The sequence below is a fragment of the Branchiostoma lanceolatum genome, chromosome 10 (assembly GCF_035083965.1).
Source record: "Branchiostoma lanceolatum isolate klBraLanc5 chromosome 10, klBraLanc5.hap2, whole genome shotgun sequence".
In the NCBI taxonomy this organism is placed as follows: domain Eukaryota; kingdom Metazoa; phylum Chordata; class Leptocardii; order Amphioxiformes; family Branchiostomatidae; genus Branchiostoma; species Branchiostoma lanceolatum.
The window spans coordinates 10949030-10971517 of NC_089731.1; the positions used below are offsets into that span (position 1 = coordinate 10949030).

General features: G+C 42.3%; 3 protein-coding genes across 4 annotated transcripts in view; all 3 read left to right on the forward strand.

Moving 5' to 3' along the window:
* Positions 1-50: 50 nt before the first annotated feature.
* LOC136443153 (hyaluronidase-1-like) lies at positions 51-6756 on the forward strand. Its single transcript, XM_066440247.1, has 6 exons — positions 51-440; positions 880-1222; positions 2450-2587; positions 3244-3717; positions 4197-4286; positions 4799-6756. The coding sequence occupies exons 2-6, from the start codon at positions 905-907 to the stop codon at positions 5144-5146; spliced, it is 1368 nt and encodes a 455-aa protein (XP_066296344.1). The 5' UTR covers positions 51-440; positions 880-904; the 3' UTR covers positions 5147-6756.
* A 559-nt stretch (positions 6757-7315) lies between these two features.
* LOC136443982 (hyaluronidase-1-like) lies at positions 7316-11536 on the forward strand. Its single transcript, XM_066441372.1, has 6 exons — positions 7316-7398; positions 7506-7840; positions 8070-8198; positions 8568-9041; positions 10638-10727; positions 11140-11536. Exons 2-6 carry the CDS (start codon positions 7526-7528, stop codon positions 11515-11517), a joined length of 1386 nt encoding a protein of 461 aa, XP_066297469.1. The 5' UTR covers positions 7316-7398; positions 7506-7525; the 3' UTR covers positions 11518-11536.
* Positions 11537-12704: 1168 nt separating this feature from the next.
* The window catches only part of LOC136443981 (arginine-glutamic acid dipeptide repeats protein-like), a 96746-nt gene continuing 86962 nt past the window's right edge, over positions 12705-22488 (forward strand). The window contains exon 1 of one of the 2 annotated variants that reach the window (XM_066441369.1): positions 12705-12820. The gene's annotated coding sequence lies outside the window, so the exon portion shown is untranslated. Of the gene's footprint in view, positions 12821-20841; positions 20982-22488 lie in introns of those variants that run through there. The other variant, XM_066441368.1, reaches the window with a different exon arrangement.

The following is a 22488-nucleotide window of genomic DNA, read 5'->3' on the forward strand; positions in this document are numbered from 1 at the left end:
CTTTCTGCAGTACAAACTTTTAGTTGCACTTGAAATATACCTTCGCCAAGTAATATTATCAGTAACTATGGAAATCGTCTTATTTCCACGATATGTGTTAAATTGCAGATTTCTGACACTTTTTCATGGGTGACACTTTTTCATGGGGGGCACTTTTGCATTGGGAAACACTTTTACATGGGGGAAACTTTTGCACGAGGAACACTCAAAACCGCTAGGTGGTAGTATTCTTGTTAAACCATTGACCTTTCCACTTTGACCTATTCCGGAAGTGAGTGACTATCTCGTGAGTCGGCGTCTGTCAGTGGTATGCGAGTTTGAAACATTACTATCTTGTTAGAATTTTACGAATTGATAGAAAGAACTATGATGTAGACATTTGACAAGCCTCACTGTTCAGAGATCAGAGAAACTCAGCCAAACGATCTTGGAGACTTCAGGTAAACCGTCTCATCTTTCCCTTGTTGTCTTCACTACTTAGCTACTCCCATCCGCAGCCGTAGACGTTGTCTTTTCTTCAAGATACATGTACCTGTACTGATCAGTAGCTTTTTGTCGTTACACAAGTTATATCTAAGACGAAGGAGGTTCTATCAAACTCATTGCTTAGACAAGACAGTTAAAGTAAAAGATAGCCCGCTAGAGTAGTCACGGCTTGTTCAAGAAGATCATTCGCTGTCGCTGTTTGCACTATGTCTACTGTCCACAGAATGGGGTGACCATTTATGGCTCTGAAGTGATGTTCAAACAATGATATCATCTTATTCAAACAGTTAGAGTTTAGACAGAGTTGGTGAAGAAGGGGCGGGTGTGTGTTCTGCTTTTGTATTCCTGCAGACCTAATGTCTACCTCTTCATCAATTTTTTTTTCATGTACAGTGGTAAACAACAGTCTGTCAAAAATATGACCTCAACAAAGAAGGTGACGCATTATGCTGTCATCCTTGTCCTCCATCTTGTCGGAGTTCATACGAGACATGCCACCGTTTCCTTCGGGGCACCGCCCCTCCCGTCCCGCCCATTTCTCGCCGTGTGGAACGTGCCCTCCGATAGATGTGGACCAGACTTTGGGGTGGACCTCAACCTTGACTCCTACAACATCGTGTTCAACCCCGATCTGAGGTGGAACGGCACGTACATGACCATCTTCTATTCACAACAGATGGGGCTTTATCCTTACTATGACGACAACAACCTGCCCATCAATGGAGGAATACCACAGGTAAAGAAGGTCCACATGACTTCTTCCATGAGGTGTATCAAGCGATTTTGATTCACCTGCAATTTTAGCGAGCCCGCTCTGACTTCAATATTGGCGTTGTTGGTAAATTATTCACGAAGTCTACTAGTTATTGGTCGCTTCAATTTTGAATTCATTGTTAAGCATTGTCGATGAATTATTCTTATATTTGCGAAGTTGAACATCAGATACCCCAAAAGTCACAATGGACTTTACTGTCAAACATTTGCCATGATCCCCCATGCAGACCCTCTTTAAACTTCCAGGTAGACTTTAGTACCAAAATTAGGCAAACTGTAAGTCATAAAATTTAGAACAGTGCAAAGCATAGGTATTTGCAAGGGACACTAGAACTGCCCTTACATCCTTTTGGAAGAGCCTCCTATAAAGGAGATAACTTGACACTATAGGCTTCTTCACTTTTTACGACAAGCATAAACTGCTCTACAGATGCTGTTATCTTTAACAGCATTTCTGAAACTATTTAACAACCATTGAGAATTACATGGCTTCTTTTGTCGTGCTGGATGGTTCTGAACACATATTTAGCTGTATGCTAGCCTCCGACTGTTTTTCTTTTAAGTTACCGTTTTGTTATTACATTTTTTTTTCTTGCTGGCCAGGAACGAATTTAAAAAAAATGTAATAAAAACGGCAATTTAAAAGAAAACAGCCGGGGGGAGTTTGCAACGGAGACTAGCTGTATGCCATCTTCAGTCGTACGATGTAACTTGACACTTTTCACACGTGACGCTCCCTTACCACCACTCCCTGAATATCCATGAAAGTATGCCAGAAATGTTTGACCGTGTCTGGGTTCATGTCCTTAACCCCGTCAGTTTGCAATTACCTCCTATTTGTAGCCTGGAGTTCAGCCTTGTTAGCGTTGGTCGCTACCCCAACGTCGCTACCCCGCCAGCAAGACTGGGGCAGCGACGCTGGGAGCGGACCAAAGCTGACCAGGCTAGACTCCAGGCTACTTCATTTGGGCAGCCCTACGAGTGGGCTACTTTGCATGCTGTCTGGGTGTTGCTGGTGTTTATTTTTGGTGTACCGTACCTGGCGGCAAATACAATTTCTCCAGCAAAAGAACTTGACCCGATACGTTAAAAATCGCGAATCAGCCCTCCCCTAAACAATAAACGCAAGCGCCGCCCCAGAGGGCCTGCAAAGGAGGCTACCTACGTAACACTTTGACCCTTTTGACAGGTTGTGAACATGACCGCCCATCTGGCCAAGGCTGCTGGTGACATCACTACTCTGATTTCTGATCCCGACTTTCGGGGACTGGCCGTTATTGACTGGGAGGGATGGAAGCTTGTCTGGAACAGGAACTGGGATGCCAAGGTAATGATGGCAACAATTGATGATTAGAAGGATTTGTAAATGTTATGGCTACTTTGGACAACTTCTTCATGTATAGGTCCATCAAAACATTTTCAACTCTTATACGGTTATACCATTCTGTTCTGCAGCAGTTCTATCCAGAAAAGCTAGGGGGCACTGTTGATTCACGATGAAAGTACTTAGCACAATCCAAGGAGGTTTTATCAAGCACAATCTGAATGATTTGGAATACAACGATGTACAAAAGACAGATGAAGACAGATACTGGCATTGTGCTTTGAAATGCGAGAAGTAACGTTGCTTGTTAATATGTCACTTCTAACGCTAATGATAATGTCCAGCTTCAACACAAAGTACTTAGTAATATGGACCCATCTCCCCTCCCCGATCCCAGGACTTGATATCTAGAAAAACAATTAAGATTAAACCTGCCTTAGAAGACCAGGTGGCGGACCAATGAAATCTGGTTTGTATGGACAATTGGTCACCGTTGAAAGGATTCTTTAATAATGCTTGTGTCAATGGGAAAAGCTAACTTAAAGGGACCACCAAAAAGTGGCCAGGTGGTCCTTATGTAAAGGTGGTCGCTTGTACAGGTTTGACTGCAGCATATGATTTAAATTTTCAATCAAAAAGCTTGTTCTTTGTACTTTCAGGCAATCTACAAGAATGCATCCCGTGCGCTGGTACAAAAACGTCATCCTGACTGGCCAAAAGAAAAGATAGAGGCTGTTGCCAAACAAGAATTTGAGACCGCAGCCCGGACCATGTTCACAGAAACCATACATCTGGCACAAAAGTTACGTCCGAAAGCACGTTGGGGGTACTACCTCTTCCCTGACTGCTACAACTATAAGAAATACATGTACAACGGAACAGCAGGATATAACTGTCCGGAAATAGAGCTAGAGCGGAACGACCAGATACAGTGGCTGTTCCAAGATAGCACAGCCTTATATCCGTCTATCTACCTCAGCAGTCGATTTGAGCGAACTGAAGACTCGCGATGGTTTGTGCACTTCCGCCTGAAGGAAGCATTCCGTATGAGAGCAACACGGACCAAGCAAGATATTCCTGTGTATGCGTACACCAGGTTTGTGTATGAAGATACAAGAGAGTACCTGACAAAGGTATGTGGCTAATCAACCCATCTTCATGTCCGCTATAGTGCTATATTTCTGAGGTCTTGAAGCTTCTTGAATAAAACCTTGCGACAGTTTTGTTAGTGCGCTGCACAATGGTAACCTACTTCTTAACCATCATAAGTCAGCAGGGGCTGCATGATTCCAAAATGCTGTTGGTTACATGGAAGTTAGCCTTCTAGGGGTTAAAGTCTGCTTGATCAGTTAAGCTGTATACCAGTGCTGTATACCATCCTGAATTTCAAGTCATTCCTTGAGCGGTTTTAGTGCTAGATGTATTCAAGCAGCTTGTTAAGGTACGTAACCACCTGCTTATCCTTCCCTTTGACCTAAATTCAAATAAAACAATAAAACAATCCAAGAACAAGCTGCTAAAAACTTGGCAAGATATTAGTAGTGAAAAAGATGTTTAAGATGACATCTGCAATTTTTCTTTAATGTTGTGTCGCTGACCGTTCATATTTCAGTGGGACATGGTCCACACGATGGGCCAGGCCGCAGACATGGGAGCTGACGGGATAGTCATCTGGGGGGACTATCTAGATGGAAGAACAAAGGTAGCTATTTTCTCTCATATACGTATACATGTATAAAGCCATATTGGGAAGCTGTTGGGCCAGTAGTTGTCTATAGAATACAACACAATGCTTTCCGTATCCAAAGTACCAGCCCAGCCGTGGGTCGGATCTACCCGAAAAAGAATAAGACAAAAACACACTTCAATGCGAAATGCTCCATAATTTGAGAAAATTGAGTTTAGCAACATCGATTCCAACGTCCGAAACACCTGTATCTAACGTTATCACAGCCCAGGTATGACATAACTACAATGCTGCTCTATGTTGTCCGTACTTTGGACAATTCGGTCAAAGTTATTCATGTGTCTGTGTTCTACTATAGTTTGTCTCCCTTTTTGCCATCATTTTTGTGAACACCCCTTTTTCTTGTTTTTGATGATTCTTTTCATTGGAAACTTCCTATTGACTATGTTGGATAGTTTGAGTCCTTAAACCTTTTAGATAGACCAGTTACCCTTTGCTGACCATTTACATGGTTTATGATGTTGTAGGAAGCGTGCCTTAAGCTTCAGAGCTACCTCCAGACCACGCTCGGTCCTTACATCTTCAACATCACAACCACAGCGGCGAGATGCAGCCAACAACACTGCAGCGGTCATGGAAGGTGTGTCCTAGCAACGGGGAGCCATGGCAACCATGACGTCATCAGCAACGTCATTGATACAAAGGGCAATTTTATCAGATATACTATTGACAGTTCTTCCTTTGGAAAATTGATAGGAAAATATGACAATAATGTGAACAATGTTATGTCTAGATCTGGAGGTTTTTATCACATGGTTCCCACATGTAAATGTTACCCAGGCTGGAAAGGGGAAACTTGCAATCACAAAGGTTGAAGTACATTAAATACATAAACATTTATTGTTTTACATATCAACGATGACAACGTAAACACTGAATAAGGATATATTCACTATCAGGCCAGTGCCTCAGCCATACCAGGAGCTAGAAAAAGTTTTCATCTCACAATTTCGAATGAAAAGAATTAAAACAGGTAAAGGTTTATCAGATGTGTGTTTATTTGGATGTAATATGTGACAACGAACCAAAACCCATCTTGTTGTGTATAACTAAACTCTGACCATTAATACTTTCTCCTATGGGGTGAAATCATTTGCATTACTATTCATAAGATATACAGTTAAGTGTCTTTGTTGTTTGTTGTTCTTGTAATGAGTATTTTCATATCTAAAACCATGGATAAGTCTTACCTGCGTGCATGCTATACTGCCATTGTTTGAGTTCATCCGTCATTGATAGATTTTATTTTGTACCACCAGAAGTATTTTAGTGAACTTGTTAATGTATCTTTGTCTCATAACCAACCATTGTTGTATTTTTTTTTTCTGTGTTTGCTGTGTTTTCTGTTATGTTGTCTCACACCTGGCATCAGAGTGTCTCCCACCAATGTTTCCCCTCTGCTCAGTCCCTGCCCGTGGACGGTTTTACTTCTGAATCAGCTTCTTCTCCTCAGGAGAGTTCTGTGGTGATACCCTCCGTACGCAACTTGGGAGAATTCACATCTTAGAGCTCACACAGAACTCCCAATTCGGATGGTGGGGTTTCTTTGAATACGCATGTGATGAATTGTGAATTTCAGCTTTGAATACTCGTCATCATGACATAAACAGCTTTTTTTATACATCTGTCGAAACCCACTGATTTTGAGACCCCGTCTCCATGCAACTTGAATAGTCGTCGCTTAAGCGTGTATCTCACCGAACTGCGGCACGCTGGTGGCGTCACTGCGTCTTGAATTGGATTTGTGTTACCCTTGACTTCATAATGGGAATACCATGTAAAACGTAAAAAATGACAAAAGGCAGCAAAGCAAACGAAGATTAAAAAGATTGGTTTTATCGATGTAATTCGTTGAGCGCTTTGTCAAATTGCTCGGTCGCAGCGAGGTAGTTATCCGGTCTAGTCTAGACTAGGAGTAGGTGAATGGTGTAAGTACCAATAACGGGTCTGTCATTAGTCAGTTGATGCATATGCATATTTCTGCCTAGCCTTGTTATTCTTTGTGTGACCTTTACCTCCTTCATCATGACCTCAATGAAAAGGTCGATTTGAGCGTTTCATGTCTAAATCATGTTCAAACAAACAAACGAAATCTGGTAAACTAATAATGAAGATTGACAAGGATTTCAGTTCAATATCATGTCAATCAAAATTGACATTTCTATTTGTACTATACGATTTAATGCTCTTTGGTTGACATTTGAAGATGTGTGAAATGCATGTTTGTGCCAATTTGCATGTTTTTAGTGCTTTTAACAACCTAGAACAGGTGCCAACAACGAAAACCTGGCTTCCTGAATTTGACCTGATTTTACACGATGGAATGAAGTCATGCAATAATCTTTATGGATGGAAGCTTAAATCGTTTCATCTATCATTTGTCACCTGGGTATGAAATAAAGGAGTGCCACTGCCCTTCACGGTTGGAAGATGAAACAAATGTGTATGTGTGTTCATTTGTGGTAAACTTTACAACTTACAACAATTGTCCATAAACACTTTTAGAAATGTTGGGAAAAACTTTTTAGGATCTTCCCGAGTCAGATCCTATATACTCTCTGCATCGGTGAAGTTTCAAATCAGACTGCCGTATAAAATAGGACAAGTTCAGTGGAATTAGCCCACTAAGAATTTCGAGTACACATGTCCAGTGTCAAAGGTAAAGGTCCATGAGACGTAAACAAATAGACTAGGCAAATCGAGGCGAGAACTGTTTACAAGCCAAGGGCTTTCACCTTTGACACTGCACATGCGTACTCGAAATTTCAAGTGGGCTTATACCTGAAACTACCGATCATTCCACACGAGATGTGATCACAAAAGAAATGTACCCCTTGACCTCTTTTCACCTGTCACTCTAGCCTGTACATGTAAATTCCTGCAGGTCAGGAAAGGCATTGCATGTGATTACATTGCAACCAAGATTGTGGTATAAAAATATAAATAGAATCTCAACTATCTTTCTCTGCGCACCTGTTGGACCGGTTTGGTTGTCTGCTGTAGTTCAGCACACAGGCTTTCTGCAGCCGGCCGACATGACATGAAAACACACGTGCTCGCACGTCAGGTAAAAGTTTACGTTGTGGACATCTTTCGGTATGTTTTAATTTTTCTGCATTTAATAGTGTAAGGAGACCTTGGTTGTTGTGAAAGTGTCTGTCTTCATTGCTACAGATAAGGACCACCTGTTTGACATGGCGTCACCGAAAGCGTTGACCTGTATTGTTATCGTCGCAATCCAACTGGTCCTGGTCTCGACGGAGAACGCCGACGGTCCCTTCGGCGGACCTCCACTCCCCTCCCCACCATTTCTCGCCGTGTGGAACGTGCCATCGTCCAGATGCGAAACAGACTTCGGGGTGGGCCTAAACCTTGACACCTACAACATCGTGTCTAACACTGATCAGAAGAGGAACGGCACGTACATGACCATCTTCTACTACCAGAGATTCGGCTTTTACCCTTACTACGACGATAACGCCACCGCTATCAATGGAGGAATACCACAGGTAAACTCTATAGATGTGTTGTATTCATATTCTAGAAAATCTCTATAAATGGTATGCATATAACTGGATTAAAAGTGTATTGTAGCCTGGATGCCAGACCCCCAATCTCTAGAATATCTTTCCTGTGGACATTCTAAAGATTAGGGGTCAGGCGTCAAGGCTAAGAGCATGAACACTGTGATGTTTGTTTGTTTGTTTCTTTGTTTGAGTCCTTATTTCACCATTCCAGGTTGTGAACATCACGGCTCATCTTGGTAAAGCTGCTGAGGACATCGTGACAGGAATCCCCGACCCGGACTATCGGGGGTTGGGCGTGATTGACTGGGAGAAGTGGAATCCCGTCTGGCATAGGAACCATGTAAACGAGTCATCCGTCCCACTACGTTTTGCTGCAGTTTTGTTTAAGATCGCTAAAGGACACTTTTGACTTAGAACCTATGATGTTACACTCTTTCAAGTTCACAAATACGAACACACATGTATGTAACGTTTCGATACACTGCTATGACATTGTTTGAATTTTCTATGTTTAGAGGAACGATACATGTGCTATTTCTCTGTGGTGTAGGTGTTATTTCTCCGGCTCCACGTTTTTCCAACAAGGAAAATATGTTCATCAAACTCATGATCAATGTAAATCGTAAATTTGACCATTTTTCTTGTAAGGTGAAAAGAGAGATCCTGTGTAAAAGGAAAATCTTCTCATATCAATAAACTTCACTTTCAGGTAATCTACAAGAATGCATCACGCGACTTGGTAGAAAAACGCCATCCTGACTGGCCTAAAGACAAAATCGAGGCTGTCGCAAAAGAAGAATTCGAGACCGCAGCTCGGACCATGTTCGAGGAAACCATCCTCCTGGCACGGAAGCTTCGCCCAAAAGGATTCTGGGGATATTATCACTTCCCCGCCTGCTACAACGATAGGAAGAGGAGAAACACAACCGGACACAGCTGTCCGGAAAAGGAGAAAGAATCAAACAACCAGATACGATGGCTGTTCCAAGATAGCACAGTAATATATCCGTCTATCTACCTTCCCCATCGATTTGGGTCGGCTGAAGACTCTCGAGAGTTTGTGTTCTTCCGCATCAAGGAAGCCTTCCGTATGAGAGCATCACGGACTGAGCAGAACACAAGTATTCCTGTTTATGTATACACCAGGTTTGTGTATGTACAAATAGGGGAGTACCTAACAAAGGTGAGCTTATTCTGTGTGTTTATTCTGTGTGTCTCTATTTCAACTTACACAATTCTTTTGTAGTAGAGACATTTACTGTGCAAGATGTTACTGTAATTACAACAGGAAGACGAGCAGTCTATCCCTGGTGGTCAGAGACACCAGACATCTGTTACTGATTGGTTTGTAATAAAGGGGATGGACATCTGTCCATCATCATCAGTTCCCACAGGCAAGCACTGTGTACAGACGTCAATCCTTGCTCTCCTAGCTAGTGCCTTTATCTACTCAACACTGGTGGCATAGCGGTGGTTGCCGTTTTCGAACGGCCGAACCCGCCTCGACGCAAGCCTTGGCCAGCTACCATGCCGCCCGAGTCGCCCGGTAGCGATCGAGACCAGCGGCTACTAAAGCAAGCTCCGTCCGCGCTGCGATGCTACGCCTGCCATCGTGCCACGTCGACAGCCAGCAGCCCCGACTCACCACGCTATCACGCCGTCCGTTTAGCCAGCCTGCCGCCGTACTACACAGACCCAGCTCGCCCGACGTGTCTCCATGCCGCCCTCTAACCAAGCCAGCCTGCCAGCCGACCACGTCTGCCATGTGCCCAGGCGTCCGGACTCCCTGCTCGCCGTCGCTGAGGCCAGAGCACGCCGCCGATGTCCTGATGCCACCCGCCGCCGACCACGTGCGCAAGACCCCGTGAGCGCTGTCCTGCCGACCACGCTGCCGTCTTCCTGACCCACCATGCCGACTTGATCGCGACCCAGCCCGACTACCCCTACGACGGAACCCGTCGCTGCCCATCCGTGATAACCAGCGTGCACGTGACCTTCTACCGTGAAAACTAGCCGAACTGTGAAAAAGTACTTCTCCGCGTATCCTGCCGGACCACTGAACTTTGTGCAACATCTCGAACTTTTGTGGTTTGCTTGTAGCTAGGTACCATTATTGCACGATGTCTTGTATTATTGCCGAAGATAACAAAGTAAAATAAGACAGCTGAAGTGATCTTGAGATTCTTTTATCTGGCTTTTTTTAGTGCTCACAAAATGATGCACATAGAAATGTACAACGCTGTGCTTATCTAGAGACTCCAGCAGACTAAAGTAACTCCAGGAACATAAAATACATGATACGATCTTGTTGTAGTAGAAATATTGCAGTTCTTTTCGGCAAGCTTTCTGGGATTCTTGGACACAGATAATTTCAACATCCTCTCTGACAACACTTTTAATTCTACGTGGTAGTTCGCTCTGTTCTTCTTGCATCAACTGTAGAATAATGTAAGCCACACAAGACAACATCACACTTCACAGAAACAAAACGTTTTTAGGTATACATGTCCTTTTTGCTTGTTTTCTTCTGGGGGGGAGGTTGGACTTTCGTTTCAACTAGGTAACGTTACATGTACTTGTCCATGTACCATTCACAAATTTTAGTGTATTGTCAAATATTCTATTTTCTACAATATGGCGACGTGAATATAAGGTATGTACAACTTGAGTCTGCCGTCACTTTGTCTTCGTCCATTTCTTTGTATCATTTAATGTTTCTTTGAATAAAAAAATATGACAAGCTCCACCGGTATGCTAATTTTCCAATCTCACCCCCCAGACGGATTTGAGCAACACGATTGGCCAGACCGCTAATCTGGGTGCTGATGGAATAGTGATCTGGGGAAGCTACCTGGACACAAAAACAAAGGTGAGTATTTTGGTTAGTAGATGTCATAGTACTGTATGAATGATATCAAATTCTTCAATGATTTCGAAAATTAATTGAAATGATCACTAGTATACACCACTTGAAAAAGACATGGCCTTCAATAGTACTTCTAAGTACTATCAAAATTGAAATTAAAATTGATTATTACAAATTGATTTAAAATTCGGAAGGAGTTGTGTTATTCCCGATGGCTTCTTCTGGTTTGGTTGATGTTTCTTATAGGCAAATAGCGGAAGGAGCAACGCATGTTGTTCGATGATAGACTATTAGTGACATCAAATTCTCGAATATTTCGCAATAACCAATATGTATCTACTAGTATGTGGATTTGACATTTCAAAACGACCAGTTCTCGTTCGTTTACTGACCATTTCTGCTGGAAATACTGCAGGAAAAATGTCTCAAACTTCAAAGCTACCTCCAGACCACGCTCGGCCCCTACATCTTCAACATCACAACCGCAGCGGCGAGATGCAGCCAACAACTTTGTAGTGGCCATGGAAGGTGTGTCCTAGCAACGGGGAGCCATGGCAACCATCCATCCTTTGATAGTCCTCATCACAGTGAACTGATTGAAGGCAACGAAAGTGCCGAAACTACTAGTATTAAAGATATTATCGGGATAACGTATGGTAACACTGAGACTGGAGAAGGCCATCCCGGAAAGACTACGAATCACTCTGTTTGGAAAGTGAATAAGCAGGTCGACTTTCCTACCTGTAAATGTTACCCGGGGTGGACTGGGAAGACTTGTCAGGACAAAATTTGAATAAATCGGAAACATCATGTAGTTTTGAGTGTGTGGCAAATATTTTGTTCAATCTGTGATTGTAGCTGTGTTAGGTGGTTTTGTCATCTCCGCTAGAAGGTTATGTTTTTGGTTTGTTTCCAACCGTCTGTGAACACAATACCTCAGGAATGCCTTGGTGGATTATGGTGATTATGTATTTGGTATGTGAGTAGGTCTTGCTGAGACAAAAAAGGGAAAAGATCAGATTTGAGCCCCCCTAGCGGCTTGTTATGGTACTGTGGCCGGAATTCCGTTTTTTTGTGTATCCTTTGATCTGAAGGACTACCTGCCGGTGGTAGATAGTTCTTGGAATGACAAATAAGTGACAGAGGCTTCCGCCCCCTAGCAAGTTTTTCTGGAATTCCGGAAGTGCAGGAACGTTTTTGTTGGAAGGTTCTATCGGTACTGTAGGTGAAGATGCACATACATGGATAGTAATTATGTTAATTTAGACTTAATATGCACAATTAACGAGGAAAATGTACATTTCATTAGTGTTGAAACTTAAACAATAGGATTGTCATATGCAACTTGGGTGGGGAGGAACAGTGACAAACTGAATTATTCACATTTGCATAATCAATGAGAAGCATTTATGATGATACGTCAGTCGTAAAAGTTAACATCATTTGCTAATTAGCGAAGGTATAAGGTCATGGAACTCTAGTTTTGATATCGTTTTAGTTGAACCGGTTCCTGAAATGAAATGGGAAAAGGTGTATACTTTTCTTAACGAATCCTGCACAATGCAGCAGAATAAAGCACAAAAGTAAGATTTGGAATAAAGCCATAAGTAGCTGATTTATGACCTTCATTGCTCATTCGATCATGGCTGCTGGACTGAATCAGCGTATCTGAGGCTTGACGTGACAAAACACTTGCCAGGCTTTAACGTGTCTGTCCCATTAAGTCAGTATTGGACCGACGCCCAAGAGATTTGGCTCCAAGGGCATATTCACGCGAATGTTTAATTTCATGCTTATTGACTGCTAGAGGTACGACATCTAGCGGATTTAGTTGATACTGCAGGTAGGTGCGCGCCTGTTGTATCCGTCAATCACTCAGCGCCTGTTATTTTAGCACCTCCGGGGGCATGTGTGGCCCGTGACCCGTGGCAGGATCAGAGGGCGAGTGTATACAACGCGGGGCGCATTGCTCGCATGTTTGGGTTCAATAGGCGGCGTGTAGAGTTCCTGGCATTCCCACGTTTATAGAGTTTTTGTTACTGAGAACTGTGGACAGCTCCGGGGGATGCTCCGAGAAAATTAGATGCAGGAGAAAGGTAAGGGCCTGGAGATATAATTAGCCCCGTAGGCGTCTAACAACACACTCGCTTACGTCAATGGCTATAAGCATAAACCTCTATTAAATCTCTATAGACAATAGTCAAGAATACCCAAACAGGGAACTGAGAAAACGATCATGCCTGTCTGGACGCCACAGGCACCGTGGCGAATCAATAGTTGACAACATGAACACTGGGGACTGTGCCAGGCCTATCAGATGCGAAGCGTCGGAATGATTGGAAAGATCAACTAATATTGCGAATACCACATTTTAAAAGGGTGATCGACCCTTTCTAAGGGGGTTAATCGCATAATGTGGAGAGGGAGGGAGAGTGGGTTGGTATCATCTGTAAGTTGAATGATGTAAACGCTACTCAACAAATTTATCATCTATGTGTCAATGGACCTGCAATTTGCATGCTCTTGCTGATTTTTTGCCCGTCCCTTCTACACACCTCCCCCTGAACAAAAACGATTCTCCCCTCCCTGTGTCGTTACAGTCACGAGTTGAATGACTCCTCTGTCAGTAATCATTTTCACCGTTTGATGCATTGCGTTCATCTATCACACACTTCAGCTCTGTTTGCATCGTAAGTATTAAGAGATTTGTCTCACCAAACACTCGTTCCCGGAGCGTTGCCAAGGGAGATAGCGATGACACGTTCCCAGGGTCATCTGGTGACGTACGTGACGATTTCTGTCAATGTCAATATCATCGGTGATTCTTAACAATTTCTTGAGACGATCTGGTCTTTGGTTACAGGATAAAGTTTGAGATTGAAGTTAATGTTTCGAACGTTACCCGCTCCAGGGAAGAATACGTCATAACATGATGATAAAGTCGTCCCACGTAAATGCGTTATGGTTATCATGATAGTGATTTAATGATAACGTTGATGGCAACGATAGCAACAACGATGGTAATGACGGTGACGTAGTTGTGATTGTTGCTAGCATGCTGTGACCATTTATGTTACTAATAATGTAACTGTAACTGATTATCAGTGTCAATACAAAACATCTTGGAAGTGTTCACAGACCATGGCTTCATATGAAAGCTGCAAAGCTGAGAACTTGGGCTTATAGTTATGCATAAAAAACCTAAAGGCTGGGAGGCAACATCGTTACGTTTTCGTAGCTGCCCGTTTCTGTTCTACCGCCCAACATCTGCTTGGAGATTATCAAGGCTACCCGGCCTCAGATTCACACACCTCCCTAGTCTCTACCAGACCCCATTGGTTGCTGGAAAAATTGTAGGCATTGGCCAATTCAAAATAGCCTCCATCAGGCCCTACTACGCGGGCGCATGGATCGTAGAATTCGGCAGAAAAAGGAATAATTAGCCAATAGAATCAGTCCACGGTGGAGACCACATTTCGCTCGTGTAGGAGCCTGCAAATGAAACCCTGGCAAGTATGGCGTAGTTAGTTTGTTAGAGACTACTTTAAATGCCAGAGGATGGGAGTTTGCTGTACTCCAACGGCTGGCTAACTCCTGTATCTGTATCTATATGGCCGGTATAACCGGCCTTCGGCGTAACACACCACCTGGTTATATTACACTGAATGGCCTGTCACACCTAGCCTTTGCACATCTCCTTTGGCAAATAATAGCATCTAACGTTAGTTCGATTGGCCAATTCCTACTATTTTTCGTGCAACCCATGAAGTCTAGGTAGAGACTTCAACTTATCTATTTATTTACTTATTCATGGTAGAGACTTCCACCTCCCGACAGACGGTAGACGGGAATATCAAGGTTAGTTAAGCTGCTGATCCGGGAACTAAATTGGGCTTACCAACTAACTGAAAGGGGGGGAGGGGCAGAGCACGAACGATGGTTGATTATGTGGAAATCGCAAAATGTGACACCAGTTTGTCGGAAAATGATAATGCGAACAACTGTAGAAGAAAAACAAAAAGTTCCCAATAATAAGAACGATGAAAAACGGCATATTTCCTGTCTCCGCCCTCCACAAAAGCCCCATATTTGCCAGCCTGCGATATCTGCTCCGCGGCTCTGATCTGATGCATTGTCACGGGCACACTTACCGCGCACCGTGCGTTTAACGCTTTATTGCGTTTATTGCAGATTGCAAATCTCCTTTGTACACTTGAACCGCGTTATTGCGGCCTCGGCGGCGTGTGTAGTCGCGTAGACTGATGAAAGCCTCCGATAACGTTTCTCGCGATACGCCAAGATAGCAAGCTGTCTTTTATATGTGCAAAATTTCTCAATTACAAGTCTGTGAGAGACAAAATAATACCATACAGTAACGGGTGCAAGATTGTTGTTGATAAAGCCCCCAGGAAAAATTCAGGCTGCAAAAACGTTTTATTAACATATCGTTAGATAAAGTAAGATAGCAAGCTGGCTGGGTATTACATTTATGAGACGTTGGAATCATTGATTAAGAAACGTAAGCTCTGTGAAAAAGAATAAATGCGTGAACATCATAGAAAAAATATGAAATGTTGGATGAATGAATTAGTTGTGATTGATAATGAGGTTTGTACGGTAAGATAGCAAGCTGTATGGGTATTACAATTATGAGACGTTGGAATTATTGATCAAGAAACGTAAGCTATGTGTGAAAAGCAGACAAAAATGATATTTTGGATGAACGTATTACTTGGGCTTGATAAGATAGCAAGCTGTCTGGGTATTACAATTATGAGACGTTGGAATTATTGATTAAAAAGCGTAATTAAAAGCTAGGTGTGAAATAAAAAAAGTGTGAACGTCAGAGAAAAATGGAAAATATGTGATATTTTGGATGAATTTATTACTTGTGATTGACAATGCAGTTTGTCCTCACGAAATATTCCGTGTGTTGATGTTGATTGATCTCATCGCTTTCGCTTGTGTGACATTATTTCTCCCCTGTGCATGGCGGGTGAATATGTAATGGCGCAAACTCAGCACAATGAATAGCTAAGATGAAAATGGAGAGAGCTTGCTCTCTATCATGTTGTAAACATCGTTTTTTGTTCAGGTTTTTGGTTCCTACACTCCATGCAAGCAGACGTTGTTGGGGAAAATCGTGACCTTTTTATACTATTGTTTTATTGTTTTATTTGAATTTATCACAAACAATGTGAAAGTAGGTGCTAAAGCAAGTCAAGTTTTTTTCCTATGCGTATGGCCCCAGTCCTCAGCGTAGAAGCAGCCAAGTATTCCCTTGACAGGACGCTGTCAAGTCAAGCACCTTTACAAGTTGCCCTCCCATGGGAGTGCGGACAAAAAACGGGGTATATCGGACAAGAAGGTCACAATTTCCCCAACAAACTCTGCTTGGAGAATATTTGTTCCCAGCTTCCATTATTTGGTGAGTCCATTACTGAGTATGGAAACCAATCAAAAACTTAACGTTACGAACGATATGAATAACTATATATTTCAAATATGTACAGCTCGTATTTTATCAATCTTTTCACAATAAGCTGGTCATTTTTTTTGTTTCCTTCAGGAAAGCACGTTATGTTTTGAAATGATTAAGCATATCCTGTTCTTCCTAAAAATAAAGAATTTCAGTCAGTAGAGTTATCTATTCAAAGAATATACCTGATCAATCAATATTGTTGACGTGCTTATACATTTGTAGTTAACATTAGTTATTGTCCTAAAGTTGCCCTATCATCATAAATCTATAGGAACAACAGGGGGGGGGGGCTGACAAAAACGGGGCATTTGATTAAAGCAAGGAGGTTATATAGACTATATAACCTCCTTGATTAAAGAATTTCACAATTTTCCCCAATAACCTCTGCATTTTACAACACACGTCCAATTTTTGCGAGACTTTGACCTTTGACCATCATTGTTTTTTTTCCCGTGGTTAACCAGATAGTATACAAATATGTCAAATACCGGATAACTCCACCCGGATGGATTCCTGAGTGATCGTATCGCCCATCCGGATTTACTAAACAAAAGTTTCACCATCAACAAAACCATAACGACGTGATATGTCATCGATACCTTTTACCGCAAGGATGCAAAACAGCAGTGTGTTTGACGTTTTTATGTATTGTAAATAAAGAATATAATAGCTGAAATCTTAAAGTATTCAAGTGAGAAATAACGTAGATTTTCAAAAGTCTGTGAAGGAATGGCTGTGATTTTTACTTGTAGGCAGGTAATGCACAATTCTCGAAAAACGCGTTATTTTAAATTATACGCATTAAGTCGTCAGTAACGCGTCGTTTTAACATTCTGCTCAACTACCTTTCCGTAATGTGTGTATGATTGAAGCCCCCCTCCCCCCGGCTTTCCTAACAAATCCGCCGTCATCTCGTCATCTGTATCCCGACTGGAAATGGAATTTCCAGAGTGTTAGGAGGGGACCGGATCGGGCTAGCACTTCCGGAGACAAGACGATATCGTTTTCCACATGCTTAGCCACGACCAAATTATGACATGGATTTCAATTATGTCGGGCTCGTTCCAAAATCTTCACCTCTTTTTACGTCGGAATTTGATCCTCGTACGCAAGCATTTGTCCTTGGGTTTATGATATGACCTCCAGGGCTAGGTTTGACGTAATCAGCATCCTTGTCATCATTAGCGCTGTCCGTTTATATTAAGACTAACATTACAAGTCGTAATGTCTAGCAGGGAAATTGCCTGGAGTTATGTATAGATACAGTAAACGTAATTGTTTCTAATTGTCGATGCGTTGAAATTATGATGGCGTTTGTTTCACGTAACAGATTTGCCATCGTACGTTGTGTGACAGAGAGTTATGAGCGTGAAGGGGGGACGCGCCAGACGAGCGGCGTAGCACGTATTACCTGAGCTTGTAAAACTAATTAGAAATGGAAATCCGGGTCGGCGCATCACTGCTTGATCTCTACACACGGCTGGAAGTTGATATGCTCTGAGCCGTGTGATGGATTGCCATGCTCTGTGGATGGAAGACTCAGCATCTCAATAGACTTACAAGAACATGATAGAGTTGGAAACATCAGATTTCTAAAATGAACGTGGCCGTAGAAAAGTAGAGATGCGGCGATCTATATCCTCTATTGGAAGAAATTGGACTGCACTGGCTGATAGAAAGGGGCAACCGTGTGTGACGAATGCTTTGCAAAGAATAGAAGAAAAATGCCTGACATATATATACAGTATACAAGTACAAAGACCGTTTTCGGGTTGATCGGATCAACTAAATACAATATACAGTATATGATCAACAGCGTAGATTTTTCAGTCTTTTCAGTACGCTTGCGTGATAGTCTATTTAAATGAAATGAAGCCATCTAACGTCACAATGACTCTTCATAAGATGCTTGCTTTGAATAAAGTATTCTAATCTTTTATATTGAACGCCCTATCTTGTCAGAATGATACACAACAGTAATGAAGACAAAACAGTGGGCTGTGTTAGTCTACGTTTTTCTGTCAAAGGGTGACAAGACTCGCTCCATCAATGTCTGTTCTTTTGCCAACACGGCAAGCGTCTGTGATGTTTGACGCCGTGGTTTGCACACGAATCAGGATGGGGAGCAAACAGAAGTCTGTACATTTGTCTAGTAGCTTCCTTTGTCTTTTTATGTCTTGAATTTTTCTTCATTTAAGTTTTGAAACAGAAAATACCCACTCTCAATACGCACACAAATTGAGGGTAAAGAGCCATGACGACAATATGAGAAATCTGGACATGTATGTAATAAAAGAATGATAACCGTACACGTTTTGTTTTATTTCCTTACGTTGAAAATGAACGAAACATGAAGCTGTAAGATTAAGATGGATTCTTTGCTATCCATACGCATGAAAAATACCCTACATTAACAGGTCACAAAGGTGTTATCTTTCTCAGAAATCTGAGGTGGGTTCATGATGTACTCAACATTTTTGTAGGCTTTCCTTTGTTTGGGGAACTGTTTTTATTAATATTGCACAATCACACGTTTGATAGCGTATAGATATCCACATGAAAAATACACCACATCAGAATCCACAAAAGCGTAATCTTTCTCAGAAATCTGAGGTGGGTTCATGATAAACATAACATTTCTATAGGCTTTCCCTTTGTTTGGGGAACTGTTATCATGAATATAGCACACTAAATGGCATATAAAGCACGTTGAAAACATGGCATCACTACAGGCGTGCTTCTTTGTCCAATATAAGACTTGTATTTATTTCTGTTGCAGTTCCGTTGGTGAACAAATGGGTCATCAGTTTTACTTCAGCGGGAGACGGTCATAAAAAAAGAAGCCAAGATCGATAAGTCAGGAGCGCGCTCAGTTTTAAGATCCTAACCGGGTCAGATCAGATAACGGGATCAACAAGGTGTGTTAAGACCCTTGTTTAAGACAAACGGCGCTTTATGGCTTACTCAAGAGTGAAGACGCCGATTCCGATTTCAAGACACGCTTGAAGAAATGAATGTATATATTTGGTGGATGCAGCTCGCAAAATATACGATATATTTGTGCGCAAATGGCATTTCATTCTTCGGGGGTATCGAGGATAGGGAACAGAGCCAAGCCAAGTATTGCACCGCTAATGTACTGGGAAGTACAGTGGTAGATTACCTATTGATTGTGACATATTTTGGACTTACAGAAGAAATCTCAAGGCACTTAACTGTGGGCAATCAGCATAGATCAAAGGTAAGTTGATTGTTCTGTCATATGAGGTGTGATACAACCTGCGATATGGAATGAGTACTTATTAGGGGCGAACCATGGAACGGAAAAGGGGGTGGAACCATTAGCAAAGTATAATTTTCTTGTCGTCACTAGGTTGTCATTTTGTGGTGTTATTGATTCCAACCACGTATTGTTGTTCTCTATTTTCATTGGATCATTTGAGTGATTTCTTGAATCTATGACTATGTAATTTCCCCCTCAAGTTCATGACCTCCCCCTTCATTCTTTTCTTGGAACGTTCCGAAGTCAATCGGCCAGAGACGTCATCCTTCTGGCTACGGATACAAAAAGTGAGGGTCTGCATGGGGGATGGGGGGGGATGGGGGATGGGGGGGTGTCCCGACAACTAAATTGAGTAGGGCCACCTACGTATTACGTTAAATTCAGAAAGTCAACTTTGCAAAATGTGGCCAGCTCATTACAAATTACGGTGACAAGTAAACTTTTCAAACGGATTACGATAACGTTTAGATCCAAATATCTTGCCTGTGGAAAGGGGCATACAGGATCATACAGGCTCCCAAAAGTAGTAGTTGTACGAGACTTTTCCAAATAACAAACGTGAAGTCGGTTTCCGGATGATTCGCTCGTACCCTTTGGTAGATAACTCGCGATCTCAGTGTTTGAAATGGGGTTAGGATCTCTAACACGTTGTTGAGAAGTGCGTGTTACGGGTGCCTCAGCCTCTGCTGTGTTGACTGTTGTTATTTGGAGAGCGGAGATCCGGGCGGGTTGATGGGGACATCTGTAAATTTGCACACCGCTCGAGAAAACATCCTCTGTGTGGAGCCAACACTGCATGCAAATAACCGATTATTTGAATGATGAGGCCGGGCGATAACCCTACCTAAGTTCGAATCTTTGGCATTTTGAACTCTTTCCAACGTCAACAATACTGGTATTAAAGAGTGGTAAGTACCCAGAGGAAAAATAAATGCCCTGAGGTTTACAAAATCTGTCTCATCAAGAAGTTTTATATCTTAATCTCCTTGGTCTGATGCAGAAGAGAGTTTGTTTCCGACCGTGAAAGATAAACTTTTGTGTAGATCTTCAAACCATGTCCAAATCAAATACGGCTGTTGCACGCTGTCTAGTGACCTAAAAAAAATCTCACATTGCCCTTCCAAACCTCGTAGACAAGCACGGTTATCTTGATAACTATAAATCTTGACTTCTTTTTTAAATATGAAGCAATTTATCAAACCATCAACTGCAGAAATGTCACAAATTTGGAAGAAAATGCTTTTATCTATCTAAGCCTACTAGCGGTTTTTAGGCAAACTGCAACTTCCTGTCGTCTCATACGCACCATGTGCTCAATGTATTGTCACGTGATATACGGCAGCCAACCAGCAAGCGGCATTGCGGCCTCACAGCTGGTGTGTGAAGAAGTGGTGTCGATTGAATCAACTCTCGGCGATTCTGGTGTATTTTATCGCTACAAAAGCCACGATTTCGACCTCCAACTCTCCTTCAAGCTCGAACGCTTCAGTCGGTAGGTCTACCAGCTTCTCATCGGTTTTACAGCGCGATCAGGCGCGTGAAAGCTCGCTACAGTGGCGGGGTAATGCGAGTCTTTGTGTGCGTGTGTGTGGCCAAAAATCGGGATGTGTTTCAGTGTTGCATTTGTTTGCCTACAAACTGCGCGTCTCAAAACTTACAATTTCTTCTCTTTCGTTTTACCATCTGTAGAAAATGGTTTGTAACTCACGAAAACGTCTAACATTCTTTGTAAATGACAGTTTATCTGATGTTTCTTGTCGTCTTTTGTGTTTGTTTTTGAGATATATGCGGTACCGAGAGGAAGTCACGGCGGTTTCCCCACAGAGACCTACTGTTGAGAACCCGCTGAGTTTTCTAGTCCCAAATTTTAGGTCACTTCCGAGATTTCAGAACACTTTTTATTTATCCTTCTAGACTCTATCAGTTTCATAAACATGTAGGAAACTCAAAAGGAAAACAACACTAGTGTTCTTCTCAATGACTTCTTTTTCGGATCATTGGAGAAAACAGTTTTTATTGAGTAGGACAAAGGTGTGAGTCACGGGTGGTTGGGAGGCATGCCCTCTCAGGTTTTGGCATGTCGTCTTGTCCTTTCTTGTCTCGGCTTTCAAGACTTTGCAGTGTTTACAAATGTTGTTGGACACCCGATCTCGGCTGTCACATCACAGTCTGTATACTGTCTTCCCCTCTAGACTTTAGCTTACCTGTGCTCGCGTGTGTAAACTGGCCGGTAAACATATGCATTGAGCCCGCTGTCCATTTACAGGTAATTTCCTAATGCTTCTGGCCATTATGAGTCTGTAAGGCCGCCCTTCGCCCTTTGTTTGGTGAGAGCTGGTGATCGATAGGGGACCGTTCATTGTTCACATGCTGTGTAGGGTTTCTTTCCACCCCTCAGCGGAAACACTGTCTTACTCAGGCGTGAACAATCCCTCTATTGTCTACAGTTTTTTTTCATGGTCGAAGTACAATTTGTAAGTGTTCGCCAGGTGATTTTTTCCTTTGTTTAATCTATTGTTTTGAGGTGATGATAGGTGTCAACAGGAGTCTGTCTTTGTGTCTACCTGTCGATAGATCTTTTATTTTCTTCTGTCAACTTCAGACTGCCAAATTCAGTTTTAGCTCAGCCTCCGTCAATTAGGCCTAAGCCTTTGCAAAGGAGCAACCGGATATTGCCCCCTTTGAACAATGCCTGTATGTAGTTGGTAAACAAAGTGCCTACTGTTGAATAAATGATCCTATAGTTTTTATCTTCATCAAGTATATCAGTAAATCATTACGGATGCAGTATGGCCGGACCTCTTAGTCATCCCTACTTTGGTGACAGTGATTGTTGTGTACGCTTGATTGAAAAATAGTGGCTTCTTGTCTCGCCATTTCTTTACGTCAACTTTAAAGTGTTCTGATAGCCACATCCTCGGGCGGATGGCTTGAACAGAGGATGCAGTGATAAAGGGCAGCAGGGTTCGCTGCTTGTTGTGGATGACAGAGTAACGTGT

Excerpts from the sequence above, each read along its gene's own strand:
- LOC136443982 (XM_066441372.1), top strand. The coding sequence starts at position 7,526 with ATGGCGTCACCGAAAGCGTTGACCTGTATTGTTATCGTCGCAATCCAA. Across the intron at positions 7,841-8,069 it reads TCAATGGAGGAATACCACAG|GTTGTGAACATCACGGCTCA; the intron begins GTAAACTCTATA and ends TCACCATTCCAG. Across the intron at positions 10,728-11,139 it reads ACCTGGACACAAAAACAAAG|GAAAAATGTCTCAAACTTCA; the intron begins GTGAGTATTTTG and ends GAAATACTGCAG.
- LOC136443153 (XM_066440247.1), top strand. The coding sequence starts at position 905 with ATGACCTCAACAAAGAAGGTGACGCATTATGCTGTCATCCTTGTCCTC. Across the intron at positions 1,223-2,449 it reads TCAATGGAGGAATACCACAG|GTTGTGAACATGACCGCCCA; the intron begins GTAAAGAAGGTC and ends CCCTTTTGACAG. Across the intron at positions 3,718-4,196 it reads CAAGAGAGTACCTGACAAAG|TGGGACATGGTCCACACGAT; the intron begins GTATGTGGCTAA and ends TTCATATTTCAG.